At 39.1% G+C, this 23,374-nt stretch overlaps 1 protein-coding gene across 1 annotated transcript in view; it reads left to right on the forward strand.

Moving 5' to 3' along the window:
- Window positions 1-18,176, forward strand: part of LOC124941098 (caffeic acid 3-O-methyltransferase-like) — a 31,764-nt gene extending 13,588 nt beyond the window's left edge. Inside the window, exons 2-4 of the mRNA XM_047481368.1 lie at window positions 17,085-17,404; window positions 17,515-17,579; window positions 17,806-18,176. Coding sequence (XP_047337324.1) covers window positions 17,085-17,404; window positions 17,515-17,579; window positions 17,806-18,102 — 682 coding nt within the window. The 3' untranslated portion in view covers window positions 18,103-18,176. The remainder of the gene's footprint in view (window positions 1-17,084; window positions 17,405-17,514; window positions 17,580-17,805) is intronic.
- The last annotated feature ends 5,198 nt before the right edge of the window (window positions 18,177-23,374 follow it).

Raw genomic sequence — 23,374 nt, forward strand, 5'->3', positions numbered from 1 at the left:
CTCGGGTAAAATCATCAAAGGAGAGATCAAATACCTCAGATTCTTTCTTAGCCGTTAAGTAGGTTTCAACTTTATCATCACTGTCGCTGGATGATGAGTCGTCTGAATCGCTATCGGCCCATTTTCTCTTGCTTTCAGCAGCCATTAGAGCCTTCTACTCTTTCTGGTTCTCCTTTGTTTGATCACTACCTACAAACAGTTGGATAAACTTTTCCCACACTTCTTTTCCCGTTTCGCATTCCATGACTTTCTCGAAAGTGTTGTTGTCCAAAGATTTGAAAATATGTCTCATGCAATGGTTGTCTAGGTTACTTCTTCTCTTATCTTCAGCCGTCCATGCTTCTTTCTCCTTTTCAATCTTTATCGGACCTTCCTTTAGGATGCTGCTCATTTCATCATCCAACGTGATCAGATGTAAATACATCTGTTTCTTCCAACTGTTAAATGCCTCAATGTTTAGAATAAGTGGCCTATCGCTGTGGGTCATGCTTCCCATCTTCTTTGGTTGCTTGACTGTTAAGAACCTCGCTCTAATACCACTTGTTAGGATCGGGATCGCCCTTGGAGTACCGAGGTTCCGGTTTTGAAGGGTGAACGCTTACAACAACACAACACACTCTCTGATTGGTGATAGTCCGGTTAGAGACTACAACCGTTCTCAATACTACGCAAACTGTCACAGACTCTTGAACAGGGTTCAAGGGCGGAAATGTCTATTTCAGTTTGAAGCAACGCACAAGGTTTGGATGATATTTATAAGGAGTCGGTAAATGTGGATGGATAGATAACAAGGAGATAGATGCATGGACAACTGAAGATCAGAGAAAAAGTAACCTGGACAACCATTGCATGAGACACATCTACAAGGCTATAGACGACAACACACTGAACAAAATCTCAGATTGTGAAAATGCAAAGGAAGCATGGGAAACGTCCATTCAGATCCATGAAGGAAATGAAAGGACAAAAGAAAACAAAATCTTGGTGGCAACTCAAAAATACGAGAACATCAGGATGAAACCGGGAAAAAACATGAAGGAGTTCAGCAACCGGTTCACTAGCGTGGTCAACGAGCTGCAAACACTCGGAAAAAGATATGATAACAGTGAGATAATTATCAAAGCTTTAAGATCACTACCGAGCACATGTGATATCAAGACCATAGTGATGAGAGAGTCAAGCAATCTCGGGCAGATGAAACTGCATGATGTGTTTGAAGATCTAAAAGCATACGAGTTCGAGATAAAGTCTCGAATCGAAGATGAAGCATCAATGTCAACCGCAACCAGAGCTTTGGTTACAACGGTGGAACTGGCGGTCCATGTATCAACCACTCTGGCTCCCGTCAAAAACGATGACCAGATCAGTGAAGACGTGATGGCGATGCTAGCAAAGAAATTCGGGAGATTCATGAATTAGAACCAACCACCATCTAACAACAGTTTTAATTATAACTATGTTGATAAATCAAATAAAAGATGCTATAACTATAATGGTTTTGGACATTTCAGACCGGAGTGTAGGAAACCGAGAAGAGACAATCGAAAACCGGAAAACAACTACCAAAACAACAACTATCAAGGTAACCGTTATTAGGGTAACAACTATCAAGGGAACGATTACCGGAGGAATGGCAACCAAAGAAACGATTACCGAAGGAACGATAACCAGCAAGCCGATGAAGGAAAAGAAATACAAAAGACACTCATCGTATCCGACGGTGGAAGCGACTGGGCATACTTCGACAACGAAAATAATGAAGAGAGTAACATGCTTCATGGCAAACGACGAAGAGGTATTTGACTTCTCTTCTGATGAATTTACTAAGGAATATCTGATTTCTGCACTCAACGAAATGGTTTGAGTTCAGAAACATATCTGCATACATACCGACTCGGTTAGAACATGAAACCGGAGAGTAAAGTGGTACCGCTGGTGAGCCATGCGAAACCACGGTATATGAACCGGCTGGACTATCCTTAGAAAATGAGGAGACAGTTCAACCGGTAACCGAAGAAAATGAACGAACATATTATATTATGACTGCTTGGAAAAGATCCCGTGAAGCCGTAAATCAGATGTGCAAGTATAAGAGGCACCCTAAATGTAAATTTGGTATCGGATACAAACAAAACAAATCCAACAAATCAAATCACTCTAACGGGATGAATCTCACAAAAAAAATCTTCCTTCGTAAGATTTGTCAAGAGCTCTTCAACCAACAATGAGGCAGAAACTGTCATAAAACCGGAACTAAAATATGTTAGTCCAACTGACTCGGAAAAATGACTTCATCTTGAGAGAATGTGAGCCAACCGGTCAAGAGATAAACAAAACAAAACACGTGTATCTCAAAATAATCAAAACTATTCATCACCACGACACAAGGCACTCTTGGGTGAACAGCAAGAGGTTAAGCCAAATACAATTAGAACCATTACCGGAAAAGTGATCCGACTCATCAAAGTCTGGATCCCAAAGGGACTAATCAACCACGGACCCAACTGAATGTGGGTACCAAAAAGGTGTAAATATTTCTTTTTGCAGGTTAGGAGAAGCAATCGCCTAAGGAACTCGGAATGGTATCTGGACAGTGGATGTTCAAGACACATGACCAGCAACAGTGGACTACTCACCGACATCATGCATGAAAGCGGAGCAGTAATCACATTTGGTGACAACTCAAAAGGTAGAACTGTGGGCAAGGGTAAGATTGTCCATGGTAACTTGTCTATAAATAATGTACCATTGGTAGAAAACTTGCATTTTAACTTGTTAAGCATTAGTCAAATGTGCGATGTAGGATACAAGGTTGAGTTTCATAAAAATGCATGTTTAGTTAAAGATCATCAAAATGACATTTTACTAACCGGAAACCGGATAGGGAATATTTACAAAGTTGATTGGAAAACTAAGATTGAAAACCCTGTATGCATGATAGCTGGAAATGATCCAAACTGGCTCTGGCACAAACGACTAAACCATTTGAATTTTAAAACAATAAACTTCATTTGTTCCAAGGAATTAGTTTACAGTTTTCCAAATGTCAAGTTCTCAAAAGACAAAGTATGTGCTGCATGCCAAATGGGTAAACAAATAAAGTCTTTTTTTAAAAGTAAAGGAAATCATCAATCCGAACGATGTTTAGAACTCCTTCATATGGATCTGTTTGGTCCAGTTAGGGTAACAAGCATAGGAGGCATGCAATATACTATGGTAGTTGTTGATGATTATTCTAAATTTACGTGGGTAACATTTTTAGCTTCTAAAAATCAAGCAACACCAAACCTAATTAAACTGATTTTGAAGATACAAAATGAAAAATCTATTCGGGTAAACAAAATCAGAAGTGATAGAGGAACCGAATTTACAAATAACAACTTAACTACTTTTCTTGATGATTTCGGTATTAGACACGAGTTGTCTAGTGCCAGAACTCCTCAACAAAACGGCCTGAATGAGAGAAGAAACCGAACTCTCAAGGAAGCCGCAAGGTCAATGATAGCCGATTCGGGTATTGCTCAAAAATTCTGGGCTGAGACTATCAATACCGCATGTTATACTCAAAACCGGTCTCTAGTAACTAAATGATTTTCTAAAACCCCTTTTGAGATATACTATGACAGAATTCCAAACATACGGTATTTTAGAATTTTTGGTAGTAAATGCTATGTTCACATCAACGGCAAAACTTATTTGACCGCATTTGATGCTAAATCCGATGAAGGAATAATGTTGGGATATTCAGCTGTAAGTAAAGTGTATAGAATTTACAATACTAGAACCTTAACAGTTGAAGAAACATCTCACGTTGTTTTTTATGAATCGGTTGAACGAAATACTGCATTACCCTTCGACCTTCACAACAAAATGGAAAATTTCAATATCTATTCTGATGATGAAGATGAGGTTCCGGTTTATAAACGATATGTAAATGATCAAGCGGTTGATGTTGAACCTCAGCCTGATCAAGCTGCTTTACCACAAAAAGTTGACTCTTCAGTTTCAACTGAAGAAATCGGTTGGTCTAACTCTGTTCAGCCTACCGATCAGTCTAACCTTGATCAGCCAACCGAACGCTTGGAAGACACGTCTCGGATAAATCTCAGAAGGAATAAAAATCATCCTCTTGAACTAGTAATAGGTAACATCTCATCACCCGTCCGAACTAGGCAACACAATTTAGAACACTATGAAAACTCAGCTTTAATATCACAAATTGAGCCGGAAAAGGTGGATGAAGCTTTGTCAGATCCTGATTGGATCTTAGCAATGCAAGAGGAACTAAACGAGTTTGAGAGAAATAAAGTCTGATACTTAGTTCCTAGACTGAAAAACAAACCGGTTATAGGAACATGATGTTATTCAGAAATAAACTCAATGAAGACAGTTTAGTTACGAGGAATAAGACCCGGTTAGTGGCTCAAGGGTATAAACAGGAAGAAGGCATTGATTTTGAAGAATCATTTGCTACTGTAGCTAGACTTGAAGCCATTCGAATATTTCTAGCATTTGCAGCTTTCAAAAATTCCAAAATATTTCAAATAGATGTTAAAAGCGCTTTTCTAAACGGTAAAATAAATGAAGAGGTGTATGTTAATGAACCTCCAGGTTTTAAAAATCTAGAACACGTAAATCATGTTTACCGGCTAAACAAAGCCCTTTACGGTTTGAAACAGGCTACAAGAGCTTGGTACGATACATTAACACAATTCTTATTTGATCACAAGTTTACAATAGGCTCAGTCGATAAAACTCTTTTCAAATTTAAGAAAAAGGAACACATACTACTTGTTCAAATCTATGTTGATGATATTATTTTTGGATCAACCGATCCAAAATTATGTGATAAATTCTCAAAAATGATGACTAACAAATTTCAAATGAGTATGATGGGAGAACTAAGTTTATTCATAGGGCTTCAGGTTAAGCAGATCGAAACCGGAACATTTATAAGCCAGCCAAAGTACACAACCGAACTATTGAAGAAATTTGGAATGGACACATGTGTTGAGGCGGCCACACCGATGAGTTCTTCCGTAAAACTAGACAAAGATGAGGATGGTCAAGCCGTTGACATCACGGCATATTGAGGAATCATTGGTTCATTGCTTTATCTCACAGCCAGCCGACCGGACATCCTGTTCGGGGTCGGAGAATGCAGGAGATTTCAAGCCAATCCAAAGCAATCACACTATACCGCGGCTAAAAGGATCTTAAAATATTTGAAAAGGACTCAAGATGTGGGACTTTGGTACCCAAAAGATTCAAGCTTCAATCACATAAGCTACTCAGATGCAGACTATGCAGGCTGCAAAATTGATCAAAAGAGTACAAGTGGGACCTTCCAGTTTCTGGGAGACCGACTTGTCTCATGTAATAGCAAAAAGTAAACTTCAGTTGCAACATCAACTGCAGAGGCAGAGTACCTAGCAGCCGGAAGCTACTATGCACAACTCCTCTGGATCCAACAACAACTAAGGGATTTTGGCGTGATTGCTGAAGAGTCACCAATATTCTGTGACAACACCAGCGCAATATCGATCACATATAATCCGGTGTTGCACTCAATAACGAAACACATTGACATAAGACATCATTTCATCCGGGAGCATGTTCAACAGAAACACATCCGGCTGAAGTATGTCTCGACTGAACAACAAGTGGCTGACATCTTCACCAAACCGCTACAGGAAGCTAAGTTCTCTTATTTTAGAAATATTTTAGGACTTACTGATAGCAAACAACTTATGGCATAATCATTAATGCATGCTTTCAAAAATCTCATCATGAAAACTGGGGTATGTGTTTAGGGAGAAGCTCTCGCTTCTCAAACTTTACCCTAATATGACATTAAATATTCAAGGATGCTAACCGGAAGGAAGTCTTCGGTTATACCTGACAAATTCATAATATCAAACCACATGTATACGTACTAAGCGGTTCAAATGACTTGGTAAACCGGATAAGTTTAGTCCAAAGCAGAACAAATGTTGACCTAATTCAATATTTCTTCACACCAGAACAATCTATTCTAATAAAACCGGTCATGGAAAACCAACTGGTAAAATGCATCATGGTTTCGGTAAATTGAACTTTTCCGGTTAACTTGGGACGGCTAACCGCGTTTTTATGCACACCTTCAAAATGAAACCTATGAATCATAAAACAGTCTACCACAATCAAGATGACGACACGTGTCCATCATCAAGAGAGGAAGACTAACATCTTGTCCATATATTTACTGTCATCATGAAAATCTTTAGTAATGATTACTTTTGCATTGGAACTAAACATTCTACACCTAAACAAGTTAACCCCTATTAATTAACCGATGACATCACTAAGCATGCTTAACCTACTAACCTAGCCGAACCCCTTGCTATATAAACAACCTTTCATCCTTCAAAACAATTCACTATTCACAAAACTCTTGAACTAAACCTATCACAAGAACATGAACTCCTCACCATTCGCTAAAAAGATCTTGTTGGCTGATTTTAACTCCATCTACCAATATGAATATCATGGCATTAAGGAAATGTTCTTAGACCTTGAAAGAACCGGGCTAAGAAAGTTCTTGGAGAATAGATTCATCATCGACTATTTGGTAGTCGATGAGTTCTTCGAAACAGCAAAAGAAGTTCACCGAGACATTATCGTGGCACGAGTCTATGGTCAATCATTTTTATTCAGCGAGACGGATTTCGCTGAATATTGCGGTTTACCTACTGAAGGGGTAACCGACCTCACTTACTCTCTAGTGACCATTGAAGAAATGTGTCACCAATTCTCAAACTTTAACATCCCGGTTAAGCCCTGGGGTGCTAAGAGTCAACTCTCTCACAAGTACCAGATTTTGAATGAGATTCTAGGAAAATCTGTTCTGGGTAGAAAAAAGAGCTACTACTATACCCAGAGAATGTTCGAAATGATGATTGCCATCACGGTCGGGACACCGGTAAACTAGTCCTGAATCATCTTCAGCAATCTGAAGAAGATGATCATCTCAAACAAAACCGGATACGCTCCTCAGCTAAGCGGTTTCTATGAAAGCCTGAACATTCACTCCGGCCCTTTCGTAACTCTCCACCCGAAACATGTGCTAACGAAGGATAGAATCCAAGAGCTGATCGACCGGTGGGAAGCGGCAAGAGCTAAGAAGAATCAAACCGATGGATCATCCAATGTCTAATCTCTTCTTTATTTTTCACTTATCAAACCTGTAATTTTGCTGTACTACCGGTTTGGTACTTTTCGTAATGAAAACCTGTTATTTCCTCTTCCGTCAAAATCTTGAGAAAATAAAGACATTAAATGCTCTACATCAAACAATATCAAATCAGTCTTGAAAATTGAAATATCCGCTTCTCAAAAAGCATGCCTAATCCGGATAGACTAGACAGCCTACTAATTATCCTTCCCAAACAGATTATTCCCTTGAAAAATGTCAAGCATTTATGACCATACATGAACGGTCTGATTTTTCAAAATATTCTAATTAAATGCACTTCAACCGCCTGCACTATAAAAGTGACTTCACCCCTCCTCCAGCAAATCACACTTCAGAAACATCCTTCTCTCTCTAAGATTGAATCTTTCGAAGATGATTGCCAAAATCTGAAACACTATCATAGTTTATTTCTACGAAATGCTAAACTCTAGATTGAAGAGACTATCTTTTCTTCTATCGTCGAATCGGGGCTACAAAGTTTTCTTGAAGGTTCGAACACCATCCTCGAAGAGGAGGTGTATGAATTTTTCAACAACGGACACGTTTGCATTGATGGCAGCATCAGAACCATCATTGACGGCTCACTCCATTGGCTCACCGAGGAGTCATTCGCCAACTTTTTCCAACTTCCATCCGAAGGATTTTCGGATTTCCCAACACCCTAATTTCCAGCAAAAGAGCACTATGCTTTCATCTTTTCCGGCTCTATCCATCCGGTTGATGATTGCGGTCAAAAAGATGAACTCGCACCTCAATACCAAATCTTTCACGACTTGGTCCAGTGGTCCATTCTGGGCCGAATGGCAAACCAGAATTACAACCGCGAGGTTTTCGACCTCATGATCGCAATCGTCACATCCTCGCCCATAAACTGGGCCTCATACCTCTTCAACAATCTGAAGAAACTCATTCAAGCTCCAAGGGGAAGAATCGACTTTGCTCCCCAAATCAACCGATACCTACGAGCTCACTTTCCCAACTTCGGACCGGAGGTTCCTGTAGGACCGACCAACACCATTACCAACTCCATGATGGAAAGATGGATAAGAAGAATCCAAAACCGGAGTGGCAACACCGTGGAGGAATGGGTTGACAGGATGAGAGAGGGAGAGTGGTTTGATTTTCTTTAAATCTATGTAGTTTCCGGTTACTGTAGTCATTTTGTTGTACGACCAGATAACCACTTATGATCTCATTTCTTTCGGTTTATTATAAGATTTTCATATTTTTAATCTCCCGGTTTTTCACACAAATTTCCTTCCGGTTTTAACCTCATTCACATCAAATCTTCTGGTTAACAAAATTTCCGGTTGAGGAAATAAATCTCAAAAACACATCTAAAAATTCAGGTTTACCGCCCACAGTTTACCGTCCAATCTTACCGCCCACATTTACTCTTCGTAATTACCGCCAAAAGTTACTGCAGTAACTTTTGGAAGGAAAATTGGTGCCAAAACAAAGAATGAAGTGACGGTTCAACTTCTTAACCGTCAAAAACCGCTCACCTATATAAGTCAGAAACCTCTCATTATTCACCCAAGCTTTCTCTCTCTAAAAATCCCTACAGCTTTCTGCATTCTAAACTACTCACGATCTTCATCTTCCTCATTGAATTATCTCACCATGGAATCAAATCTAGCACTCTTCAAATATATCTTGCAGGTCAATTTCAACGATATCGAAGAACATGCTGCCGACGAACACAAAGCAGTGTTCCAATCCGTGAAAGATTCTGGGCTAGAGACCTTTCTTTCTGGTCCGTTCTTCGTCCACCAGAATGAAGTTGAAGAGTTCTTAAGAACGGCGACTCTGACGAAAAAAACTATCTCTGCCACCGTGTGCGGCAAGGCGGTCGTTATAACTGAAGAGATATTTTCGGAAGCTCTCGGTTTGCCCAACACCGGGAAAGATTTCAAAACAAGTCTATCACAAGCCGAATCTAACGCAGTCCGGCTAACTATCTCATGCGATGAAACGGATCTGGTATCTCACTTCAGCCGGAAGAACAAGCTCAAGCCAGAGTTCAGATGGCTAGTGGATATTATCTCTAGATCTCTTCAAGGAAAATGAGGAAACTTTGACAATCTGACCAAATTGAAGCTGCAAATGTTGATGGCAATTGTCCACTCTGACAAGATCGATTGGGGATACGTTTTGTTCGAACAACTTTGCGAGGTGGTGGCCAAAACGAACGGTCGGGTTCAAGCTTATGCCATGCAGATTGGGAAACTTTTGCATTTCCTACGCGTCAAAATCGGCGAAGGTACACTGCTCTCCTCCTCTAAAATATTAACTTCTGAACACATGAGTAAGAGAACGGTTAAGCCAGCCAAGCCGAGAGCTACAAGGGCCAAATCAACAAAGGAAGCCGAACCGGCTGCACCGGTTGGTGATAGTTCCAAAGAAGCCGATCCAAAGGGAAAGGCCAAACAAATCGAGGTTCCGCAGAAAAAGGGGAGAGTAAAGCTTTCAGCAAAGAAAAGCACTAAGAAACCGGCAGATTCTGAGAAAACCTTGTCTTCGGGAACATCTCCCAAACCGAATGATCAGCTGATTCAACCAACCCCACTAAACATAGTCCGTCCGACATTGATCCACTCTTCTTCTCCTCCGGAAAAGGAGACAAACTTGGCCGAAGCAGTTCCATTAAGGCAAACCGAATCCTCGGGGAGCCAAGATGTACTGTCCAAGTTAAAGGAGACTCTAGTTAAAGGAGACTCCAGTTATAGAAGTTAGTACTTACTCTTAAAGCTCTAAGTCTCCGACTAAAAATATTAACGATGTAATCGACAATATCGAATTGAGAACATCGGAGGTAATAGAGAACGTGGTCCAAAACGTCAATTGTGAAACTGAAGACGATGTTACAAGCTTTCTCAAGAACACTGATCAGGTTGGAGCAACCGGTCAGACCACAGTTAACCCAGCCGAAGAAGCGGCCAACTCTGAAAACATCATCTCTCCGGCGTGGGAGGGAAACAACGATGAAAGGGAACCATCCGGATCAGCTGGGGACAAATTTGTTCCAACCGGATCAAATTCTAAAGCGGCCCAAGATGGGCCATCTAATCCATCTATTACACCTGAAGGTTCATCTCAGGTCTCCAAAGGAAAAGAGGTAATGATCGAAGACCCTCTGGTGCAAGGAGGCAACGACTCGCAAAGAAACATAACCGGTCCTAGACAACATGAAATCACACCCGACGCTGAGGTTCCTATTTCAAAGGAAGAATAAGAAGCAATGTTCCAAGAGTTCATCCGGGACATGAATAAGGAGGCTGAAGAAATAGCCGGCCCGTATCACTTGTGGGTCAGACTCAGATGTGAAACAAAACTCTCCGACATGATCCCCGACTTCACAGGAAATGATTATTGGACGAAACTTTTGCGGTTAGAACATGATGCTCTCAAAATTGCAGGCACTGAAGTTGTTCAAGCAGCATATGCCAAAATAGAAGCGATTGAGTAGTACGCCAAGCTGAAGGCGGTAGACGACGCCTTGATGAATGCGGATGGAGAAGAATTAACTCAGATGGAATTGAAAATGTTCAATCGGTTCCAAAAAGTAAGAGATGACCTCATCAATAATGTTAACCGGCTAGAGGCAGAATGGAGAGAAAACTGCAAACAACTTCTTCTACATGCCGATCAGTTTCAAAGTAGACCGATCTTCAAAATCGGTGAATCTTCCAAGTCGGCGGGGAACAGGCAAGAGGGACCTCAGCCACAAGAAATTGAAAACGAGGATAACCGGGTCAAATCTCCATCTCAAACTGATCAGAATCTGGGACTTGAGCAGATTAAGGAAGTCATTACCGATACCACCGCCTCCTCATTCAACGAATTCAACACAGTTACGGACGCCATAATCTCATCCATACAAACTGAATTAGTTGAAACGGTTCGGGCATCCGTACAAACCGAATTAGTTGAAACGGTTCAGGTATCCATCAAGACAACGGTTGAAAGATCAGTTGAAATGGCAACCGCACCGATTCTCGAGATGATGCAAGCTATTACAGCTCAGATTGATGAGCTGACTAAGCTGCAAGAGGCTAGAACACAAGAACAGATTCGATTGAATGCCGAAACAGCTCGTAGAATCCAAACCGAAGAGGAAGACAGGGAACGGTTGAGAAAGGAAACGGAAGACAATGACCTCAAGTTAGCCAAGAAAATCGATAAGGAAGAAAAAGTCGCTCAACCGGAATCCACGCCAATACAAGCTCAGCACTCAATGATAACAAGGAAGAGGAATAAAAGAAAGCAGATTGTAAGTTTGATGAAACAGGTGGAACAAAGCGGCATTGAAGGTCCTTAACCAGTTGGTCAGTCCGAAGAACCTCTTGATGAAGAAGAAGAGGAGGATGCTGAACAGCTAAACCCAAGGAAGAAGAAAGCCGTAGCATCATCAATCGCATCACCAAGCCATGGACCGATAATTTCTCAATCATCCCAACCACCTAGACCAGCAGACGGTTTCTTCCGGTTCAACCAACGTAATCCCGGTACAACAAGTGTTTTTACCGGATGGTGCATTGACGCGGACAGAAGAGAAAGAGAATGGAAAGAAGAGGAGGCTAAGCGAAAGAAAAAGGAAAAGGGAGGATCATCCGACCCTTAGCTTACTTACTTACCTTATTCTCTATGAACTTATCGTTTAAGATATCTATTGTTTTTAAGTTATCCCGGTTTATGCACTCTATTATCTTCAAAAGATTTTAGACGTAAATTATAATTTGCATTTTTGAAAAACATTTTGGTTTTGAAATTTTTTTTTGAAAAATATCAAAAAGGGAGAAATTGTTAAACACATTTTTCAAAACCGGTCAAACATTACTAGTTTTGAAAATTTATTCTAAATAATCAAAAAGAGAGAAATTGTTAGAAAAATTAAGTAAATTAATTTTAAAATCGGCCATACACTACAATTTTTGAATATTTATTCTAAATAATCAAAAAGGGAGAAATTGTTAGAAAAATTAAGTAAGTTAATTTTAAACGGCCAGAGAACTAAATTAATCTCAACTTTCATGTGCAGAAACAGATCAAGCCACCGACTGGAGACCGCATAAACCGCCTGGAGAGTATACCAAAGTAATCCGGCTCTAGATGATCAAATCATGATCAAGAGGAACCGGCTTTAACATCTCAACCAGACCGGCTAGCAAGAAGGCTCTCAATCCCAGCCGGACCATATTACGAGAAGATCAACCGAAAACTTCGAAGTACAAGATGATGTAATATGACGAAATAGACGATTCTTAGGAAAATGTAAGAAGATTAGATCCGGATCAGAAGCATGCAATAAAAACAATGATGATCTGCTTATCTGAATCAGACGGCCTGAACGTGCATGTTTGACATGTGTCCAAAACTGCAAGCCGCTCACGTCACCAATACCTGACCGGTGTATGCATGCTTGCCAAGTTCCAGAAAGATGAAACGTGCACACAACATCTCTGAACCGACGTGGTGTCAAACTGACCAATCCTACGGAGAGAGAGAAGAAAATGACTGTTAGGATATCATTTACTATAAAAGGAAGACGAAAGGTCTTCATTAAATACAATTCTGAAATCTTAAGAGAGAGAAAGAAATCTCACGCGCGATCCTAAATAGCAATTTCATTTACCAAAAGCATTGTTGTTGTATTGTGTTATTGTATTACATCAGAGTGAAGTGGTGTAACCGGCGAGTAGCGAGTTAGGCTCATCCGGCAGTTGTGAGTGTTGTAACATTCAAAGTTAGTGGAGATCCTTCTCATAATCTGAGAAGAAGGGGTGACGTAGGAGGGTTTGCTCCGAACATCCATAAAAAATCTTATCTCGTGTCTTTTCTTTTATTTCCGGCTTATTCACTCTAAAAACCGAACTACTACAAACCTAAACATAATCCTTAACCAAACCGGTCCACATATTCCATTTAACCGATTCCTTATTAATCTCATCAAAACTAAATCTTGCGTGTTTGCTTCAAGCTGAAATAGACATTTCCGCCCTTGAACCCGGTTCAAGAGTTTGTAACAGTTTGCGTAGTGTTGAGAATAATTGTAGTCTGTAACCGGACTATCACTAATTAGAGCGTGTGTATTGTATTTTAAGCGGTCAACCCTCCCAAAACCGGAACCCCGGTCCTCCAAGGGGGACCCCGATCCTAACATCCTCCTTAAGGAAACCGTTAAGAAATATTGACTTCACGTCTAATTGGAATAATATTTTTAGTTTTTTTGTGCCGCTAGTGAAATAAAAAATTTGATTGTTTCTAGACGAGTAACTGGAGTAAATACTTTATCATAGTCCACTCCGTGTCGTTGTGCATACGATTTGATGACTAATATTGCTTTATATTTTTCCACCACACCTTTGAAATTCTTTTTCTCTTTGAATATCCACTTGTCACCAATGGACTTTTGACCCGCTAGAAGAGAAGTGATTTCCCATGTATCGTTTCTTTCAATGGCTCGAATCTCATCTTCCATGGCTTACATCCATTTATTCTCCTTACTAGTTTTTTCAAAACATAAGGGCGTTGTTTCGGCTAAAAGATAGAACATAAAGACAACATTCATTACCTTCGTATTCTCGTAAAGTTCTTGGATAGTTCTCATCCTTCGTGATCCTTTATTAGAACTTCCACTTGATAAAGATGCACTAGAATATATGTCCTTGTCGTTGTAGAAATTACGGGTTGCCATGTTTCTTGTTTGTCCTCATCGAAGAATGAGAATAATTTGTTAACGGAATCTTCATTAACTTCCTAATTCCAAGAATCATTTTCATCAAACTTTACATCATGACTCACAACCATATTTCCGTTGACAGAATTGTAGAGCTATAATCCCTTTGATTTTCCGTCATAACTGATGAACACAAACTTTTTGCTTCTATCATCAAGTTTGGTTCTCTTTTGCTCAGGCACATGCTTGTAGGTAATACATCCAAAAATGCTTAGGTGAGATACATCTGGCTTCTTTCCGCTCCAATCTTCAATTGGTGTTAGGTCTTTCCCGCTTTTGGTCGGACAACGATTAAGGAGATACAATGCACAAGCCACTACTTCCGCCCAAAATTCTTTTGGCATCTTCTCTATGTTTCATAATGCTTTGAGACATGTTGAGAATAGATCGGTTCTTCTTTTCAGCCACTCCATTTTGTTGTGGAGATCTTGGAGCTGTGAGAAAATGACTAATGCCATTTTATTCACAAAAACAGTTAAAGGCATTAAAAGTAAATTTCACCTCTATTGGTTCTCAACGCCTGAATCATGTAGATCTACTCTTTCTCCATCAACGTTTTGAAATTCTTAAAATTATCAAAACATTTAGAATTTTTTTCAAGAAATAAACCCATTTCTTTTGGCTAAAATCGTCGATGAAAGTAAGTAATAATTACTTTGACCATAAGACGATGGCTTGTTTGGTCCACATACATCGGCATGAATTAATTCAAGTGGATTCGTTGCTCTTGACGTTGTTTCCTTCGGTAAGCTATCTCTTGCATGTTTTCCTAGAAGACATGCTTCACAAAGTTGATCTAGATGATTAATCAAAGACATCCCCCTTCACCATTTTCTTTTCGGACATCCTTTTTAGATCACCGAAATTGAAATGTCCCATCCTCATGTTCCAACACCACGCTGGTTCTGTCACAAACACTTGCAAGAAATTTAGCCATTCATTTTGAATAGGAAGCGAAAACATCATATTCTTCGACATCGTCACCTTCGTAATTAGGTTAGTGCTTCCATCTCTAGCCAAAAATTATGATACTTCATTAAAATATGGTAGTCTCTTTCCATGAGTTGCCCAAAACTCAAAATATTACTCTTTAATTTAGGGACATAATACACATTAGAAATAAACTTGTGCGTACCATTCTTCAACCAAATCAAATTGGTACTTTCGCCTTCCATCTAAATTTTCGAAGCATCTCCGAACGTGATATTTCTAGTTGCCTCTTTCTCAATCTCAATGAATTTCGACCAGTCGCCACAAATGTGGTTACTCGCACCGTTGTTAAGATACCATTGACCTTCTACTTCAATAACTTCTTGATTTAGCGCCAAGAACTATACATCGACTCGTCCATTTCTTTCTCTTCTGTCAAATTGACTTCTCCTTTTGTATCCCCAAAATACCAGCAATTACGAGCATAATGACCTAATTTGTGACAATTGTAGCACTCAAAGAACGACTTTTGTATCCCTTCCCGTATTTTCTCGATTACTCAAATGTCTTCTATGCTTTCTCCATTTCACTTCATTTGCTTGACGATAGATAAGATCTACATGAAATAGTCTGAAATAGACTTCGATGCTTCCTGATGAAGAGCTTCAAATTCTCCCGTAAGATCTGAAGTGACACCCTCTTTACCTTAACAACTCATTTGTGAGAATTTTCTAGAATTTCCCATGCCTCCTTCGATGTTGACGCATTTACTTCTTTCTCAAAAACAACATCATCCAGACACTAGTGGATGATGGAAAGCGCATTCTGATCATTCGTTTTGTTTTTCTCAAAAGTTTGAATTAGGATCAACGTCGCATCCTCATCAGGTTAGACAATTCCATCACTGATGATTTCCCGAGTGCCTTGGGAATCGAGTAACATCTTTACTCGGATAAACCAACTATCATAGTTGTCATTCGTAAGACGTGGATATTGGAACATCAAAGACATTCATGCTTTAATACCACTTTGTTGGAAACATTAGTGGGCAATTGACGTATTCTCTCACAAACTCAAGATAATAAGATTAAAAAAATGGAAAATATTTTTATTTTAGTTATTCTATTTATTCCAAGAAAAAAATTCTTAAACTTCCAAACTTTCATGACTTTTAAACTCTTAGAATTAATGTTAATTAAGACATGTTAACTAGACTCTTAATATTAATTAAGACACCTATTAAACAAAAGATAACCATTAATTTTTTTGGTATGATTTAGGTAATTAACTAACTCTTATGTACTAAATGTTGTTTATATGTGATGTCTTAATAATAGATAACAATTGATTTTTTGGTATGATTTAGGTAATTAACTAACTTTTCTGTACTAAATGTTGTTTATATGTGATGTCTTAATATAACGACAATGTCTTATAATAATGATTTTTTTTCTAAAAAAACAAATAATAATATTAATTAATAATAGGGAAGATTTTATATTCAATTAAAATAAGAATTATAATCCAACCTTATTTTAGTTTTGATTATCTCTAACACAATATATAACTAACTTTCTAACTAAACTCTATTATAAATAGACAACCTTCTTTCTTTATAATTCATTGCAAACATATACACTTAGTAATATATCCCTATTTACCACCACATACGATGGCTCAAGCCAACAACGATATTTCTCTTCGTATTATAGAAGACGAAGTAGAAGAGAACCGAGCCTATGCCACCCAATTATTAACCTCCCTTTCACTACCCATGACTATGCAGGCAGCCATCGATCTCAACTTATTTGAGATCATATCTAAGGCCGGTCATGGCGTGATGCTCTCCCCTTTAGAGATTGTATCTGAAATCCCTTGTAAGAATCCTATTGCACACCTCATGCTTGAACGAATACTCAAGCTTCTCACTAGCTTCAATATTTTGACAACAACTACCACTAATGGCGAGCCACGATATGGATTGGCTCCTGTGGCGAAATATTTTGTGAAGAACGAAGAAGGAGTTTCCTTTGCACCATTCATGACATTCTTTCATGACAAGGTCGTTGTTGGAAGCTGGTTAGTATTGTTTGTTCTACATTAATTGTGAACTAAAACCGGTCATTAATAAGGGTAGACAACATATGATTAATTACATTGATCGATATTAATAATATGAAGGTATCACTTGAAAAAATCTGTGGTGGAAGGAGGGGTAGCCTTCCATTGGGAAAATGGGAAAAACCCATTCGATTACCAAGGTGTTGATCCAAGGTACAATGACGTGTTCAATCGAGCCATGTTGAACCATACAAATATGATGATCAAAGAGTTGCTATTGACTTATCGAGGCTTTCACAAAGACATGGAAAGCATGACACTGGTGGATGTGGGCGGCGGCCTAGGCCATACCCTCAACTCAATTATTTCAATTTATCCCAAGATCAAGGGCATTAACTTTGACCTACCACACGTTATTTGTCACGCTCCTCGTTATCTCGGTTGTTAACACTTCCTTATTATATATTGCATGCATATTTTAGCCTATATATTATCATGTAATTGTTTATTCTACCAGACTTAATTGATATTTAAAATTTCACACATACAGGTGTGACACACATTGAAGGAAATATGTTTGACAGCGTCCCAAAGGGCGATGTAATTTTCATGAAGGTAAATTTAAAAGAATCTACTCATTCTTATCATATGAAAAATAGTTAATTTTTATTATTATATATGTTCCTAAAAGAAAACAAACAAAACATAGCAATTTATGTTGACTTGATTTGAATTCTTCAATGAACAACGTTCAAGGCACATGTTTAAGATTTCCTTACATTGAAACACACATAGTTTTTGTGTGCTTGTGTTCGTGAAAATGTACATTTGTTTCATGCAGTGGATACTTCACGATTGGAATGATGAAGATTGTTTGAAGTTGCTCAAGAATTGTTACAAGGCGTTGCCTTCTAAAGGAAAAGTGATAGTGGTCGAATGTGTAGTTCCAGATGTGGTCGATAACAAAACAAGCGTGAAGAGCATTTATCAACTTGACATGACTATGCTAATAATGACTCCCGGAGGAAAGGAACGAACCCTTGAGCAATTTCACATCCTAGCCACCCAAGCTGGCTTTGCTGGGATCAAATTGGAATGCAATGCCTTTACCTACTGGATTATGGAAATTTATAAATAGAACTAACGAGGAATAAAATTGGTGTCAAGCTTGAACGAATTCCTAAATAAGATCCGCCTTAACCTATTATCGACATCAACATGCGATTCTTTAGGTTTTATGTCACTTTTATGTATTATTGAATGATTTGATAATTTCGTTTGATGTATAAATAAAGATGTTATAATCTAAGGTTACTTGAACCATTATTTATTGAAATATTTACAAGTAACTACATGAGAATGTAGACATTCTTGACTGAACCTTGTTAACTTTTTTTTCGCATTTTTTTTTGTTATCTATACTGTTTAAGATTAGCTTTATTTGTATGATTTCTCAACACATTATCTATTTCTGTATTTATTATTTCTTCTATGTTCAATATATTTTCTATTTGTTTCCATCATTTATTTATAACTTAACTATAATATTATTTAGGAACCACCCTCTTTCTCATATGAAGAATATAATCAAAATAGTATAACAAAAATTATAGGACAGTTGTGGAAGAAGGTTTCGACTCTGATTGAGAAGTTAATGTTTTTCTAATGTTAAAGTTGGTATTAATAAAGATTTCCATGACACGAATTTTAGGATCAGTTAGTAATGATCATTTTATCGGTTTCATACTTCATGTTGGTTATTTTTAGCTTTTTTAAGAACATGGCATGAACTAGATTTTTTTTGTGATTGTTTTCCCCTTAATTGGCTATTTCATAGATTTGCAAAAGTTTGTTGTTTTATTTAAGAGAATTTGATGTTTTTTTGGTGACCCGTGTTTTTCCCAAGTTGCTAGCATGAACTCCTTTAAATGAGAACAATTCTGAGTGAGAATTGAACAGTTTAAGATCAAAGTAAGACATTTTCCACTTAAAGTTATTTTCGTTGTTAGTGGTATATTGCAGTTTGATTGAAATTGTTCATATTTTAAAATGACAATACAATACTTTAAAGTCTCCGACTCCTGGCACCAAGGCCGGCACAAGACACAATCGTAACAGTTCGACATTATTATTTTTCAAAACTATAAAAATATATTATGGATTTTTTTTTGAATTAGGTGTGGCGTTACTCAAAAAGGCGGCTGCGCAAGAGTGCGGGCGTGCGCCTGTAGGAGTCCCCAATCTGATAAGGATAGACGTTCCAAGGCCTAAAGCGTATTTAGGCGAGAGATATGCGAAGGAGATCGACAACTTCTTATGGAGTCTGAACCAGTATTTCAAAGCACTCGGCCTAGTAGTAGAGGCGAGGAAGATAAATACTTCCGCGACATACCTGGAAGACACCACAATGCTGTGGTGGAGGAGAAGAAGTAGTGACATAGAAAGAGATCTATGTTCTATCAATACCTAGAGTGAATTCAAGGAGGAACTTAAGAGACAGTTCTATCCTGAAAACGGCATTCGAGAAGCAAGGGCCAAGTTGCGGCGACTCTCACATAGAGGGAGTATTAAGGAGTATGTTAAGGAGTTCATCGCTACTCTCCTTGAAATCCCTAACTACTCAGACGTTGAAGCCTTGTTCGCCTTCACTGATGGTCTAAAATGTGGGCGAATCTGGAGTTGGAACGGCGTGGTGTCCAAGATCTAAACACCACTATTACCGTGGCTGAATCACTTGTCGAAATGAGAAGGCAAAAGAAACCAAAGTCGGCCTATGAGAGGAATGATAAGGGGGAAAATGATGGAAACCATATCTACAACAATGAAGACCCAGTTAAGTCTACCAAACCCAATGGTAGAGAAGATCGGGAGGAGAAACATGTAGAGAGACCTCGGATAAAGTGTTTCTTTTGTGAAGGGCCGCACAAAGCAAGAGAGTGCCCTATGAAGAATAAATTATCAGCATTGATGGTGTAGCAAGAACGCCTTCACGATGAAGCTCGATTGGGGTCGTTAAACTTACTTAGTGCCGTTACAACAAATTTTAATGAGGCAAAGTCCGCGAAGAAATGAGGACTATTTGCGGAAACAAAAGTAAGAAACCACATGGTTAAAGCTTTGCTGGATACGAGAGCCAACAACAATTTTCTAGAGGTAAAGGAGACGGGAAGAATGGGGATTAGGTACACTAAGGAGCAAGGATGGCTTAAAGTAGTCAACTCGGCACCAAGTGCAACTTATGGAGTTTCTCGTAATGTAAAGATCAACTTGGGGGAGTGGACTGTCCTTCTGGATTTCTCCATTATTGACATGGACGACTACAAAATAGTTCTCGGCATAGAGTTTCTAGACAGGGTAAATGCCATCCTACTCCCTTCTGCCAATATGATGTACATTCTAGAGCAATGTAATACTCGCACAATACCTTTAACAAGAGAGGGCAAGAGAGAAACTAGGAACCTATCTACCAAGGTGCGGAGAAGACCTACCCATAATCTTTTGTCACCGTGAAAGAAGATAAGAAAACTGCATCTAAAGAGAAGATACCTCCAGAAGTTACAAATGTCCTAGAGAAAGGTCACGATGTGTTAGATAAAATTAGATCGGTTAAATAAAACTTAACAAAAAGAAATCCCTTGTGCAGGAACAGGCAAAGAATCGAACCGGTCAAAGAACTCAACCGGTTAAGAAACTCAACCGGTCAAGCAATCAAACCGACCAAAAATATGACCGAACAAGAAAGACAAGATCGGTCAAATTAGAAGACCAGAATCAATTAAACAGTCGGTCAATCAGAAGCCATGGAAAAACCGGAAGTCATCCGGTTAACATAAATAACCGACCAGCATAAAAAGACACTTGGGTATCTGTTGAGAATGATACCGAAGGAACAGACTTAGTATTGCCATATTCATACAAATCTGAGGACAGTCTGCAGGCTGCAGAAGATCGTCCTACAAGATCTTTCCACTTCAGGATAAATCAGAAAGGCAATCTTCCAGGTACAGGCAACTGTCCAACCGACAGTTGCCAAATTAAGTAAAAGACAAACCTAGCCGGTTTGACCTACACACTGGAAGACTAGACCACCAGGTCTGAAGACTAGACCGCCAGGTCTGAATCAATGAACCTCTGCTCAACCAATCAGATTCAAGGAAATGAAATATGACCGTTGGCACATTTCACCTATAAAAGAAGGAGCTGAAGAGGAATAAATGCGGGTTACAAGTTCTGAATTTTCTACAGCCTAAGAAAAAGATTGTGTTCTATCTCTAAAAAGCTTAATCGCTTATTTGAAGTGTATTCTACAATTCCGGTTAAAATTGTACGGGTGTTATCGAGTAGGAAATAAGTCTCGATCGGATTGTGTTTGTATTCCTTAGTGAATATCCTTCTCGCGGTTTCGAGAGGAAGGGGTGACGTAGGAGTTTTATCTCTGAACATCCATAAAAACCTGTCTTGCTATTTACTTTCCGCGTGCTTTACTTTATAACCGATCTACACTAACCTACTAATACCGCTCCAACCGATTCAACATCACTTAAACTGAATTACTAAGCTCCAAAACCGACCCAGCAATCTCAAAACCTGTCCTATTCAAATCCGGTTCTGCCTATCTCGTGTGTGTGCTGCTTCAACCTGAAACAAATCACTTCCGCGCTTGAACTCTGTTCAAGGGTTTGTGACAGTTTGTGTAGTATTGAAACCCGGGTATTAATCTCTAACCGGATTAATCACCAACCTTTGAGTGAGACGCGATAACCGGCCAACCCCGGTCCCCCAGCCGCGACCTAGATCCTAACAATTGGCATCAGAGCAGTTAGTTTCAATACTCAAACAAGCATGTCGTTCGATAGGCCCCCAATGCTAGAAGGTGACGACTTTGCCAACTGGAAGGCACGCATGCACATGCACTTAATCACCATGGATGACGAGATGCAGTTCATCATAGCTGAAGGACCGATAATAATTGACAAAGACAGAAAGGATTGGACAGCTGAAGATAGGAGAAGAAACAATCTGGATAACCATGCCAGAAACCGCATCTCTAACGATTTGGACAGAAACACGTATTGCAAGGTCCGAGATTGCAAAACAGCAAAGGAAACATGGGAAGCGGTGATTCAGATTCATGAGGGAAATGAAAGAACCAAGGAAAATAAGATAATGGTGGCTACACAGAAGTTTGAAAACATCAAGATGAAACCGGAAGAAACAATGAGAGAATACAGTGATCGGTTCACAGGTGTGATAGACAAGCTAGCAACTCTTGGCAAGAGGTATGACAACAAGGAAGTCATCATGAAAGCGTTAAGATCTCTTCCAAGTGCATGGGACATAAAGACAATGGTGATGAGGGAATCAAAATGCCTAAGCAAGATGAAGCTACACGATGTATTCGAAGATCTTAAGGCATATGAGTTTGAAATGAAATCTAAGACTGAAGAAGAAGTCTCAGCCTCAACCTCAACTAGAGCCTTGATCACATCCACAGAACCGGTTGCTCCCGCACCGATCAGAACCGCTGAACAGTTCACCGAGGATGCCATGGTAATGCTTGCACAGAAATTTGGGAGATTCATGAAGAGAAGTCAACCGACAAACAACAACTATAACTATGGTGATAAATCTAATGTAAGATGTTATAACTGCAACTGTTTGGGACATTTCAAGTGGGAATGCAGAAAACCAAGGAGGGATGACCGGAAACTGGACAATCAGAATAACCGAAATAACTATCAACAAACCGGTGAAGGAAGTGAGGTTCAGAAAGCACTGATAGCCGATGATGGAGGAAGCTTATGGGCTCACAGTGACAGTGATGATGAACTCACATGTCTCATGGCAAACGAGGAACAGGTATTTGACTCTCCTTGTGAAGAATTTACTAAAGATGAGTTATATAATGCATTGAATGATATGGTAGCAGAGTATAAGAACCTATTAACTTAATTACCTAATCAACTCAACTTTAGAACCGACCCCATAGTACCTACCTTGACCGAACCAAAAACCATAGAACATGAAAACATTCTAGAAACCGAGGCATTAATTGAACTACCCTCTAAGACTAAACAGCTCAAGGAGCTAGTTCAAGAGCTGACCGAAGAGGAAAATGCCCGAATCCAGTATCCAATGGCCGCATGGAAAAGATCTAGTGAAATGGTAAGCAAAATGTGTAGTTATAAAAGACACCCTACTTGCATGTTTGGTCTAGGATACAAAAACAATAGACCCAAAAACCAAAAACACTTCGACAAAATGAGGCCCACAAAGGATAATCTTCCCTTTGTAAGTTTTGTCAGAAGTTCCTTAACCGTTGAAGAGGAATTAAGTGCCTATTATATTAAAGACAAACTAACCTATGTAGGTCCAACCGATTCTGAAATATGGCTTCACCCTGAGAAAAG

This window comes from Impatiens glandulifera, chromosome 6, assembly GCF_907164915.1.
Source record: "Impatiens glandulifera chromosome 6, dImpGla2.1, whole genome shotgun sequence".
NCBI lineage: Eukaryota > Viridiplantae > Streptophyta > Magnoliopsida > Ericales > Balsaminaceae > Impatiens > Impatiens glandulifera.